The 12,869-nt window shown below is 42.7% G+C and overlaps 4 protein-coding genes across 4 annotated transcripts; 2 read left to right on the top strand and 2 right to left on the bottom strand.

The window, feature by feature from the left end:
- Positions 1-115: 115 nt before the first annotated feature.
- On the bottom strand, positions 116-2,565 carry LOC147044324 (uncharacterized). The gene is made up of 5 exons (XM_085933360.1): positions 2,324-2,565; positions 1,953-2,150; positions 1,454-1,702; positions 1,080-1,373; positions 116-913 (listed from the first exon to the last, which is right to left on the bottom strand). The coding sequence occupies exons 1-5, from the start codon at positions 2,484-2,486 to the stop codon at positions 714-716; spliced, it is 1,104 nt and encodes a 367-aa protein (XP_085789486.1). The 5' UTR covers positions 2,487-2,565; the 3' UTR covers positions 116-713.
- A 211-nt stretch (positions 2,566-2,776) lies between these two features.
- angptl6 (angiopoietin-like 6) lies at positions 2,777-6,185 on the bottom strand. Its single transcript, XM_085933359.1, has 7 exons — positions 5,991-6,185; positions 4,864-5,322; positions 4,547-4,684; positions 4,280-4,472; positions 3,736-3,929; positions 3,320-3,590; positions 2,777-3,248 (listed from the first exon to the last, which is right to left on the bottom strand). The coding sequence occupies exons 2-7, from the start codon at positions 5,320-5,322 to the stop codon at positions 3,064-3,066; spliced, it is 1,440 nt and encodes a 479-aa protein (XP_085789485.1). The 5' UTR covers positions 5,991-6,185; the 3' UTR covers positions 2,777-3,063.
- A 583-nt stretch (positions 6,186-6,768) lies between these two features.
- ppan (peter pan homolog) lies at positions 6,769-10,338 on the top strand. The gene is made up of 12 exons (XM_085933357.1): positions 6,769-6,989; positions 7,236-7,406; positions 7,486-7,587; positions 7,663-7,713; positions 7,904-8,074; positions 8,331-8,407; positions 8,741-8,848; positions 8,914-9,037; positions 9,108-9,186; positions 9,357-9,486; positions 9,560-9,720; positions 9,792-10,338. Exons 1-12 carry the CDS (start codon positions 6,975-6,977, stop codon positions 10,217-10,219), a joined length of 1,617 nt encoding a protein of 538 aa, XP_085789483.1. The 5' UTR covers positions 6,769-6,974; the 3' UTR covers positions 10,220-10,338.
- A 329-nt stretch (positions 10,339-10,667) lies between these two features.
- eif3g (eukaryotic translation initiation factor 3, subunit G) lies at positions 10,668-12,781 on the top strand. The gene is made up of 10 exons (XM_085933126.1): positions 10,668-10,758; positions 10,839-10,885; positions 11,297-11,382; positions 11,439-11,498; positions 11,571-11,675; positions 11,752-11,947; positions 12,124-12,234; positions 12,300-12,436; positions 12,505-12,611; positions 12,680-12,781. Exons 1-10 carry the CDS (start codon positions 10,736-10,738, stop codon positions 12,693-12,695), a joined length of 888 nt encoding a protein of 295 aa, XP_085789252.1. The 5' UTR covers positions 10,668-10,735; the 3' UTR covers positions 12,696-12,781.
- Positions 12,782-12,869: the final 88 nt, after the last annotated feature.

Raw genomic sequence — 12,869 nt, 5'->3', positions numbered from 1 at the left:
ATTTGTTGGTCATTCCAGCTAACTATTTTGACAAGCAAAATATTTCACACATTGGTAGTCATTATCCTTTTTTTTATATACATATGGAAATATACTGCAGTGATTTCCTCCCAAACTTTATTAGGCTAAGGCACACATTTTACATTAAAAAAAAAATATTCGCTTAAAACCACACCAAAATGTCAGAAAAAGCAAGTACTGTAAGAAAATAAAAAAGATCAAGTCTAAATTTATTCACAAATCTACTTGCTAATAGATTCCTAGGAAGTTATGAATTATTCTGTTGCATGAATGGATAGACACATCTATTGTACCTTCTTCTAGCATTTAATAGAACATTTAAGAACATTGTACCTGCCTCTCGTGAAACATGTATGGAAACTGTAATTTGGTCAAATGTTCCAGTTCAAAAGACAATATGCACAAAAATAAAGTGGTACATTCAATAGAATACAACCAAAGTTTACAGTATTAAAATGGAGGTCGATGTTTTAAAAGAATCTATCCCAAACACAATTATGATCTTATAACATAAATACTTTATAAAGTTGTTGCAAACCTGTCAGAGGTTGTTGTTCAAACGATACTTTGCCAATGACTGGGCATTTTCTAAGTTTACTGAAAAATATCCAGCTCACTGCAATCTTCAGCACACTGAACGTTGTTGGGAGGCTCAAAAGTTAAAACGAGCCACAATATAGAGTCTGAATCATCTATGCTGCGAGCCTGTTCTCACCAACAATAGTTCCGAGAGCGATATTGTCACTTTGGAGCTTGAAACTGTACCGGTCTCTTTTTTTCCAGCTGATACAGATAAAGATCAGGGCGAGGACTGCAAACAACGTCAACACACAAATTATAATGACTGGCACAGCGACTGGTCTGCTTTTGGGGTCTGAAGTGTTTTGGGATGCTGCAAAAGAAACAAAAGTGGAGGCTCAGTTGTGACATTTGACCCTGCTATCGTGAAAATATGCATAGACTCGCACACCTCATTCCAGAGATCTTTGCGTAATAATGCGCAGGAGAAGAAACAGAAGAGTGATGAAATTGTATCGGAAAAGATTAAGCGTGCTTACATTCACTTGTGACCTTAATGGAAGCTTCCTGCTGGGTGACGTTATTGTTCAGGATGAACTCAGCCTGGCAAGTGTACGTTGATTCTCTTTTCATTTTAATGACCAAGGGATATGAGATGTTCTGCGGGGTCACTGAATATTTACGAATGTTCATGATTTGGCCGCCTTCCAGCCATTTGATGGTCAAATTTTGCACAGGGACCACCATGGTAATGTTACAAATAAGAGTGTAAAGTTTGTCCTCCAACATGGGACCAGAATTGGGCTTCAATACGCTCACCACAACTGGAGTTTCTGCAAATTGAATGAAATGTTATTTCTGTCACATTAAAAAAAAAAAAAAAAATCATATTGTGTCGATGCATTGTACTCACTGTAAAAGATAATGGGAGGCAAAACATAACATGACAAACTGTAGAAGCTGTCAGTGTAACATTCTTGTTTTGCGCCCCACCCGTTCTGAGTCCCATTGGCGAGAATTAACAGTTTGTTTACGTCACGGCCTCTGTGTGATTTGCTCCAAAACTCGTCCCAAATGAGAGTCATATTTTCTTTGCAGGGTTTGAACGTTGCGGCAGCAGGCTGCATCAAGACGTTTAAGTACGAATGTGCTAGAGGAAAAACTGACATCGAGGAAAAGGTGTTAGTTAATCGGTGCTCACCGAAGAGAACAGAATTAGACTGTCATTCTTTAATAAAACACTAGAGGGCGCTCGCGTATATCTTTTAGAATAACTCAATTAAAAGAGCTGTGACTCAATACTTTGGTCCATGCAATTTAAGTTATACGTTCACCTGGCAGCAGTTAAAAATTGAAACAAAAAATAATAATGAAATGATAACAATAACAATAATAACAATAATAATAATAACCTGGGGACACTGCCATGTTCATGGAATGGTCTCGTAGCACTGTGATCATGAAAGACATCCTCCTGTCGGAATGGAAACTGGCAGCCCAACAGTCGTAGACAGAAAACAACACCTCATCATTTATCGTCCTAATTCGTATGGGATACATTTCACAGAAGATGCTCAACTCGGAATCTTGTTCCCCTAGATCTGGATCAGCTGGAGAAGCAAAGGTCAAGTTTATGCATGGGCGCATACAATTTAAAAGGATACATTGAAACACGAACACATACATACAAAACAAATTATGAAATCTTGTAGTGTGTCTTCAAACATTGTCTAAAAGTGCTATTTTTAGAGATAACGTATTCAACATCACTGTTAAAACTCACCAGATAATGCAGCCCATAAGAGGATGACCACCAACATCTGAAGCGCCATCCTTCCAGAAATAAACGGAGGTGTAGAAAAGTCTCTTGATAAGTTTATATGATGGCCATCTTCAGGACTATTAGCTGAAGCTCCCCAGCAAGTCTCCTTATAACAACACCTCATCGAGCTTCAGTTGCACAAGCTCGTGAGTAGGGCGTCAACGCCCCCTTTCACAAGAAACCTTAAATTCAGTTGAAAAAAAAGGCAGGTTGTGAAGCAATCGGCCATGATTCAGGGACTCTTTTAAACAAAACAAAAAAAATCAGCAATTTTGAGGCCGGGGTCATTTAAATTTAGATTTATATGGTAGGAAATATGACAACTGGAAATATGCGACAAAGTCATGACACTAAGCAGCCGATTGCACAACGGCGTAGCCGATACAAACGTATGTATCACAAAAATCAAGAATAATATAATAGCATTTATTGAGATGAGAAAATGTGACAATAGTCTGAAAATAATGTATCCATTTTTTCCAGGTGACTGAACAAATTGGATTTATTAGGTCATTTGATTGATTGCGTTCTACACAATTGAAATCACGAAAAAAAAAAATATCATTAAGGCGGGAGTCACGGCAGTAACTCAATAAGCAAATGTCAGTGGATGACCTCAAAAGCAGCAAAAATGGGAAGGCCGATCTCATCACCGGGGGCAAGCGCACACGTTCCCTCCCCACGAGTGTGACGTAAAGAAATTACACGGGCTTGAGCATCATGAGGACCCGCTTGAGCGAGTAGGAGCCGCCGTGGAACTCGGCCCAATAGACGCCGTCCTGGTAGCGGCTACGGTAGTGACCGCCCCGATACCAAACGCCATTGAGGTTGGAGTGGGCGCACATGTGGTACCACCAGCCACCTTTCTGGTAGTGGGCGCAGTTACCTGATGACAAAACCACGAGAAAGTAATAAAGCCTCAAATCCGTGTAGGTTTGCGTCGTAAACAATGCCAACCTGTATAGGAGTCTTTGTCCCGATCCAGAGTGGTGAAGGCCTTGTTGTTGTGCCACGAGAGCGAGTCGCCGGCGTTGCCCCGATACTGACCCAAGCGCAGTCTGTACCAGTCGCTCTCCGGTTCCAGCCGGAAGCTGTCGTACTCGGCGAATACCTGCCGGCCCTGCCAGTCTTCCAGAACCACACGCAGCTTGTATTTGGCTTGCTTGGTAAGCCAGTAGAGGTGTTCCAGGCCCAGCCAGTACTCTCCGTCCAGGTTCCCGAAGCCATGCTGTAATAAATCAGAGGATCGATATTGAAATAAAGTGACATCATCAAACAGAAAATGAACTGGATTGATTGCCACAGAAATCCAAAGTAAAAGCCAGTTATAGCGGATCTTTGACGTCTATAGTCGTCAATGGTTTTAATATTACCTTGTATTGCTCCCAATTCCTGAAAAAGTTGACGGAGCCGTCCTGCCGTCTCTGGATGACCGTCCAGCCTCCTTGAGCTTGATTCTGCTCACACCAGGCCTGCAGGAGCCGGTTGGCGCTCTGCAAGCGGAGAAGATAGATGCCGCTGGTGGTCTCGCCGGATTCCAGCGCATGTTTGCAGTCCCGCCATGGCCCTGAGTCACAGCAAATAACTATGTTTGTTTTCATTGTCAGAATTCACTTTTTTTTTTTATGTAAAGTGGAGAAGAAAGAAGAGTTTGGTATGGGGGTAATGCTTCCCACACCAGACTATTTAGCTTGCTAATTTCAAACATTCTGATAAGCTTTTGCACGCTGTCATTGACATTGTTTTGGCATTCCCCAGAGAGATAAGACTCTCCCCCGAGAAGGTCACCGACTCCGACGGCATTCGACGCTCATGCGAGAACAGAAATCCATCACGGTGGGTAAAGACATTTGCAACAAATCGACCAAGAAGGAATTGAACCAGACTTAGTTATTAATCATATGCAGTTTTGCATACCTGGGCTCTTGGTGACAGGGAAGTTAATGATAGGCTGGGCTGTTGAAGGACTGACGGTGGTGCTGGAAATCAGATGAGTCTCCAAAGGGTTGTCTTGCTGCAGAGCACTTTGGTCTCTTTGAAGATCGTTGCTGATTTCAGAACTGTCATTAAGCAGCACACCTGAGCGGCTTTTTGGAGAGTCCGTCGGGATCTGCAGCGGTCACAATGTTGCACAATGTTATTAAATAAGAGATAAGGGAAGTGGGTTGAAAATGACGTTCTTACCGGGTCAGACTGAGAGTCGTCCTTACACTGGCATTGCCTCTCCAAACGGGCAATCAACTGGCTTTGGGAGGTCAGCATGGATGTAAGCACTCCGTATTTTTTCTCCAGTTCCCTGAAGTTGCTGGACACCTGCAGCGCCTGATGCGAGACCGCCATCCACATTAGATCAAACTTTTTATAATGGGACCAGGAAGTAACCTCACAATTGCCTCTAATTTAAATAACATTTAGTTTTAAATTTGCCTCTCTGTAATTTCCACTTACAACCCAGACTAAACTAAAGTAGGCTTTCATGAATATTTGATGGTGTTACTCACATGCGTTGTCGCATTAAGCAAGATGCTCTCCGCCCTGCGTTGCTCCAAGGCCTGGTCCTTCTTGTGGATGACCTCGTGGAGAAGCTGGCTGTAGAGCTGAGCGATGCGGGCGTTCATGCCGCTGCTCTCCTTACGCAGGATTCTCATCTCGGTGATGAAGCTGCCCTCCTGCTCCAGCAACGTCTGCAGGCTCTCCAGCTGATCCTGCTGCTGCTTCAGTTCTGCCCGTAAGGCCACCACCTCTGATTGGTTGGCGGCCTTCGTGTCTAAGCACAACGCTCCGGATAGCTTCTGCTGCGGGACGATGAACGTATAGGAGCAACGGCCCGCTTTGACATCCGAGGAACTCGGTGGATGACTCCCTGTGGCGTCTCTAATGGATCTCAGGCCATTGACCTGGAGCAAGTCCAGATTTAATGGCAAGAGGACAATCAGTCCTATTAATGTTGCGTGCTCCATCTTTGAAGGACAAAAAGAGAAGATGATAAGAGTCTTTTTAGTTGTGTTTATATTTCATATAAAGTAGCAAAATGTTATCTTTCATTATTTGATCGTGCTCAAAGACTTCACTGCATATATTCCGCCTCGCAACAACACGTGTCGCAAGCACAGACGAGAATTTAAGCAATTGTGTCGATTTACAAGGCCAGATTTTTGAAGAATTTCAAACACTTTCCCGTGCCTTGTGCTGACCACATGTTTCTTTGCAAAGTGGCAACAAACAAGAGTGGCAGAGATTTACTGACTAAGGCATCCAAAAATCAACTCACACCTTCATGTTGCAGTCAGATGGATGCTTTGTCACGGTCAACATCGTAAATGCACAATGTTGACAAACCCTTCAGACAAAAAGTCCACTTTCAAGGAGTTTGCAAGTGAATTTGAAGATTTAATTTTGAGTGGAAACTATTTTAACATCAGCGTACTCATATATATCTATGAGTGTAGTTTAAAATACGTCTTCATATCATGTTAAATGAAGATGATTTCATAAAAAAAACATATATATATATTTATATCTTAAAAATCCTATATCATATTATAAAAGCAAATGTATTAATCATAAGTGCCAAATCAAAGTGTATTATGAATACTATACATTCATTGCTGTGTAATTAAAAACTTACTCTGGTCGTTGGTTCTTTAGGATCCAAACAGTCCTCCTGAAAACTGCCTATGTTCTCCGTGAATTAGGAGAATATGATCCAGGAGCAAATGTGGAGAGATGGGGCGATGGAGAAGAATGACACCCTGCAGCTCGTCCTGCAGCCCCTTGTTTGTGTGCAGAGGTCACGGCCTGTACAGGATGTTGAATGAAGGGAGAAGGCTAATTACAAAGTATGTATGCCTGCCAAAGGACACCTCCTCCCAGCTGCTTGCTTACTGGAGGAGTTCTGGGGTGAGTCTCCTCCCTCAATATAAATTTGCCTGCAAGGCTCACATGCTCCAATTATATTCATGCAACTGATGTACTGTACAGTCTGATCACATTTGTTTTGCAGTTCAATTTCTAATGTGATTAGATTTACTGGGCTCTTATTCAAATTAAGAACTCCCGCTTCTGGTAATGACAATAACAATCATGTTTAAAAAAAAAAAAATGCTAACGTAATTTGAATGAGCAGAATGGGAATCCCTTTAATTTAATTTATTTTTAAAATGTTTTGTTGGAACTAGTAACATTCTGGTTTGCGAAAATATCGAAAGTATTTTTATTTGCATTTTGCACATTACCCTTATTATCATACCACTCAACTATTTTTTAAACCAAAAAAATATTAATTTAAAATTACATTAGTAGTTAAGAATATTATATTATGAATATGATCACATATTATTTCGACGACAAAAAGTCACAGCATTGATCAAATTGGCTGAGCATTAGCTAGGAACTCAAGTTAAGCGCACAAGTGGAAATACGGACATATTAGTGTGTGATACACATTGGAACCATGTGGACGGATTGGCGATGGAAGCCTCGATAGCGTTCTAGGTGTAGACGTTTAAAAGTAGAAAAAAAACATAGCCAGTATGGTCGATTGCTCGTTATACGTTTTGTATACTAAATATTAAAGTAATTTATTTGTACTTAAACTACGATTCACGTAATCATGGGCAAATCAAAGGTAAGTAGCCTCTTTTCCATGTGCTAGCATGTTAGCTCCAGAGTTGGCCGAAAGTAAACTGAGATTATTGAGATTGCATTTATGTACCAAACAAGATATGATTTTTAATGTGTCGATTGTTAATGTTGTCGTTGGATGTTTGTAATGAACGTAGTGCTATTGTTAAAACATCAAGCGTGGTCTGTCTGGCCTTGCTACTACAAAGTCATTCAAATATTCAATGCTTATTATTATGATTTTTTGAAGACCAAGAACCAGAAAAAGTCTCGAGCAGAAGCCCACCATGTGGCTGAAGAGTCGTACCGATCCGTCCCACACTCGTTCGTCTTCCATCGGGGCCAAGTGGGGAAAAGCGTGGCTCAGCTCATCATGGATGTCAGGAGAGTCATGGACCCTTACACTGCAGAACAATTAAAGGTTTGAACCTATTAAGTTACTATATCTTACATTTCGCATTGTCGCATTGAATAATCTAAATGATCATCCCCTGAACCAGGTCCGAAAAAAGAACGTGTTGAAAGACTTTGTATCTGTCGCTGGACCAATCGGAGTAACGCACTTCATCATCTTCACCAAGACGCCTAGCAGTGTCACAATGGTGAGAGCACAAGCAGCACGTTTGGTGCAAAGCAGAAATTAATGCTTGCTAACATATTTTTTATGTCATTTTCAGAGGCTGGCTCGACTACCCAAAGGGCCCATGCTTTATTTTAAAGTGCTCAAGGTAAATATTATTTGTACCCAGAACATGAGAAGAACATATGGACGGGTGCAAGTGATGACATTTTTTTTCTTCCTACTTGATGTCCAAGTGATGTTTTTCAAAGTAAACGCACTGATGCACTCGACTGTTAGTTTTTAAATTTGTCTTAAATTTGCATTGTGGTACCAATAGCCAATTTTTATCTTTGCAGTACACTCTGGTCAAAGACGTGGTCTCATCACTGAAGAAGCACCGTATGCACGGGCAACAGTTCACGCATCATCCGCTACTCATCCTCAACAACTTTGGATCTGACGGCATGCACATTAAATTGATGGCCACCATGTTCCAGAACATGTTCCCTTCCATTAACGTCCACAAGGTATGATGAGAAGTTTTAATTTAAAGACGACTCGCCCAAACAGGCTTGTGGCAGTATTCACAGCGGCCAAACGTTCTCGTCGGAATCGTCTTCCGTTCATAACCGTGCTGACTAAAATGATGACAGTATAGTCTTCTGAGTTCTCCTTTGAAGAGTTCTTCAAAAGTAAACGCTTACTGATTACTCAGCCCGGGGACTCATTTCATGCACCGGTTTTAAGTTTTTGTGAGAAATGACAAGTTTTCTTTTCCGCCAGGTAAGCCTCAACACCATCAAGAGGTGCGTGCTGGTCAACTACAACCAGGAGACGCAGGAAATCGAGTTTCGCCACTAGTACGTTGAGCGCGCTTGTCTCGACAGACTCGTCTACCTTATTTACTATCTCCTTTTAAAGCCACACACATTCAAAGTTACAAATATTCTAGTATGGAACATGATGATGACCCAATTGTAATAATTATTTTCTTTTGGATAAATGTCAGAATAATTTATTCTTGCGTGAGTGTGGTGGCCCAGATGATGACAAACTGTGAACTTGATTGCTCAGTGATTCATTTTCAAAGTAAACGTACTGACGGGCCTCCCCACCACCACGAAACACAGACAATGTTTCCGACATGTTTGAAACCCCAACAGTCCAAACGTTCTTGTTGTCCTACCATGCAGCAGCCTGAAGGTGGTGCCGGTGGGCATGAGCCGTGGCGTGAAGAAGCTGATGCAGGAGAAGTTCCCCAACATGTCCAAATTTGAGGACATCAGTGAGCTGATGATAAAGTAAGTGGAGACATTAGGAATGGAAAAAAAAAAATTCCTCATCTGATCCATGTTATTGTTTCCAGAGGGGCCAACCTTTCGGAGAGCGAAGCCGAGCAGGACGGCGACCACAACATCACCGAGCTGCCTCAGGTGTACTCGGGTCGGGGCAACATGGCGTCCGAGCAGAGCGCCATCCGTTTGACGGAGGTACGCTGGAAGAAAACACATTTTGTGTTTTTTTTTCTTTTTTGTAATTCAGAGCTTTTTGTACGTGCAGATTGGGCCTCGCATGACTCTGCAGCTGATCAAGATACAAGACGGCATGGCAGAGGGAAACATCATGTATCACGCCACAAGTAAGTTCCGTAGACCTCCCCGGTCCGCCAGTCTCGGTGCAGAGGATGACAACGTCTTTATGAAATCTGTGATTTCACTACAAGTAAACGCTTACTGATGCACCAAAAGATATTTCACGTGGATGTGAAACCAAAGGAACGTACTTATTTGAGGATCATTTTCCTCGCAGTTTCCAAGACTGAGGAGGAAATCCTGGAGATCCTACAGAGGAAGGAGGAGAAGATGAAGGCCAAAGAGGAGCGGCGGAAGAAGCAGGAGAAGAATGTTGCTCAGAAGAAACTGCAAAGGGAGGAGCACAAGTAGGATAAGCTCGGAACTTTACTCATGTTAGCCAAAGGTTTGGACCTGCTTTTGAACGTTACCTGCAAACAGGAAAAAGAGCCTGGCGGGCATCAAGAAGAAACAAGGTGACGAGGACAAAGACAGCGAGGTGGAGGATCCAGGCGAGCAGGACGAGCGAGCAGCAAGGGCGGTGGAGTCGGACGACGATGCCGAGTATTACAGGCAGGCTGTGGGAGAAGAACCCGATGAAGGTTAGTAACCGTTAACATGATAGCAAGCGCTTGTTTTTGAATCGGGATATTACCAAAGCTTTCATCTTCAGATATGTTCGTCGGAACCAAGAGGCGGAGAAGCAACGATAGACCTCGAGGACCTGCCAAAAAGATGAGGAAGCCGTCTGCCGATAAAGCGTCCAGCCGAGAGAGAGGCATTAAAGGAAGGAGCCCAGGCGGACAATACAAGGATAAACCGGCAAAGAAATTTGGCGATCGGGAGAAGAAATTTGTCGGAAAGAAAACATTTGGAAAGAAGCAGTCACCTGGAGGAAAGTCATTCAAAAACAAACAGAGCGCCGGGGAAAATAGATCTGGCAACAAGAACAAATTTGAAGGAAAGAGAACTTTCAGTAGAAAGACAAATAATGGCAAAGAGTTTCAGTCCAAGAGCAAGAAAAGTAAAGCACCGTTTAACAAGAAAAGCGGCGGAGGTTCAAAGCAAGGCGGCTTCAAGCGCAAGAAGGGAAAAGGTTGAACATGTTTGACTCTGCTATATTAACTGTTGGAGAAAGCAGGATGGACAAGTTTATTGCGTTAGTCCCTGTACTATTATAGAAATGTTCATTTCTAATAAATGTATTTAAAAAAAAAAAATGTTGGTTTTTTTTCCATTGTTAAAAGTTGACTTAAGTACAGTTTGAATGAATACTTGCAATTTGTGCAATAAAAAACGCGTTTGAGGTATGGCAGTCTTTTATATACGACGTTTATGAACCTTATGTACTGTGGCACAAAACACTTCACAAAACACAAAATTCTCATTTGCAATATTAAATTTCCTAAACATATTTACCATATAGCCGTACTACTTCATTAGCGTATATTTTGCTCCGACGCCGACATTCGTGTTACACCAGCGCTGTAAGGAACATAATTACGTCGTAAAGCGAGGACCTGGAAACTTTTATTTTTATTTCAAATACCAGAAGTGACGTCAGCGTTTGCCTCAAGCTCTTTCCGGTCCTGTAGCTAAGCTAGCTGAACACACGGGATGCCGTCGATCGAGTTCGACGAGTGAGTGTTTTCATCTAAAAAAAAAATAAAAAATCTCTATTTACTCCAAACCTAATAACCAACTCCATTCTTCCCCTCAGCTCCAAGCCCAGCTGGGCCGACCAAGTGGAAGAGGAAGTAGATGAAGGTAAAACTCGCTTGAATCGTTAGCATGCTAGTAGTACGCGCAATCGTAACTGCGCCGGCAGAACGTTGCCAGCTAAGCGACTAGCATTTCCACGTGCATGACACTTGAGCTATACGCGTATTTTTTATTATTTTGATTTATGCACGTCACCAATACACGTGAAAGTGGTACATTTGACGCAAGCAGAAAAGAAGCAGACATATGGTCTGGTATATGACGTAATGCAATGTAGTAACCCATCAGATTTAGCTTTTGGAGTATTGTTCTTTATATTTGTTAAGCATACATGTTATTAAAGTATTTTGGGATCATAGTTATAGTACATTAATGGGTTACACTATTAATTAAGGAAATGACGGAGTTCAAACTGGTATTAAAGTTGATGTCTGACTGCTAATATCCTTTTGTCAGGTACGCTTCCACCTCCCAAGGAAACCATCAAAGGAAACATCAAAACTCTTACAGAGTATAAAATCGACGATGGAAAGAAGATTAAGGTAAATCAGACACGTTGCATTAGCTTAACAAAAAGTGACATGCATATAATTTGTAGATTGTGCGGACGATCAAGATAGAGACCAGGAAAGCCTCCAAAGCTGTGGCGAGAAGGAAGGTAGGCTTTTAACAAGTCAGAACTGAGTGGAAAGAAAGCACATGTGACTGAAGCCCCCCCCCTCACCTTCAGAACTGGAAGAAATTCGGCAATTCCGAGTTTGACGCCGCGGGTCCGAATGTGGCAACCACCACCGTCAGTGATGACGTCTTCATGACGTTCATCTCCAGCAAAGAGGTGAGGATCCACTCCAGCTTTCAGGAAACTCTGCATAACAGTTCTGATGAGTGTCTCCTCATATTTGATACTGCAGGATCTAAATGCTCAAGACCAAGATGAGGACCCAATGAACAAACTGAAAGGACAGAAGATCGTGTCTTGTCGTATCTGCAAAGGCGACCATTGGACCACCCGCTGTCCATACAAAGACACCCTGGGTCCCATGCAGAAGGAGCTGGCCGAGCAGCTCGGCCTGTCTACCTCCGACAAGGAAAAGCCTGCAGGCTCAGGTATTAGGAGGGCATCCAGAAAATCTTTGGTAAACTTCATTTGGAACTTAACGTGGTGGAGAACCAGTGTTTGTCATCAATTCAATGCACTCAGCCAGTTGAACATTCACTCACTCATCAGTACAGTAACCCTCATCATGACTTTGTAAAATATCATCCATTTTGTCTCAAATCAGCCGAGCCAGAGCCGGCGCAGCCCGCACAGAGCAAGACTGGCAAGTACGTGCCCCCCAGCCTGAGGGACGGGAGTACACGCAGAGGCGAGTCCATGCAGCCCAACCGCAGAGGTAAGCTACCGATAAAATAAATTAACGGCTAAAAACGTGCGAAAGTAACCCCAAAACACGCGTAGCCGACGACAACGCCACCATCCGCGTTACCAACCTGTCGGAGGACACGCGCGAGACCGACCTGCAGGAGCTCTTCAGACCCTTCGGCGCCATCTCCAGAATCTACCTGGCCAAAGACAAGAACACCGGGCAGTCCAAGGTGAGTCGTCAGTCGAAAGTTTCTACAAGCAGAAGAACATGAAATCAAACGAGCGCACGCCGTCGCAGGGCTTCGCTTTCATCAGTTTCGTCCGTCGTGAGGATGCAGCCAGAGCCATCGAGGGCGTGTCAGGATTCGGATACGATCATCTTATTCTCAACGTTGAATGGGCCAAGTAAGTTGACGCTGTTTTGGGTGTTAAAGGATTCAAAACAAGTGAGCGCTATTATTTTCTCTTTGCAGACCATCAAACAACTGAGGACTTCGGGATATTCCATCACAAGGCCATGTTTTGTCACTGTGCTAAAATATGGCCCGTTACCTAAATAAAGATCATTGTCATCACTTTTTGTCAAAGTTTTTGTCAACACACAATCATGGAAATAAATTCCTCTCACCAGTTAACAGCATTCAAGGGGCACGAATGCTAACA

This window comes from Syngnathus leptorhynchus, chromosome 16 (genome assembly GCF_054491065.1).
Source record: "Syngnathus leptorhynchus isolate UIUO chromosome 16, UIUO_Slep, whole genome shotgun sequence".
Classification (NCBI taxonomy): domain Eukaryota; kingdom Metazoa; phylum Chordata; class Actinopteri; order Syngnathiformes; family Syngnathidae; genus Syngnathus; species Syngnathus leptorhynchus.
The sequence above is the reverse complement of the archived record's forward strand: the minus strand, read 5'-3'. Positions and strand labels throughout refer to the sequence as shown.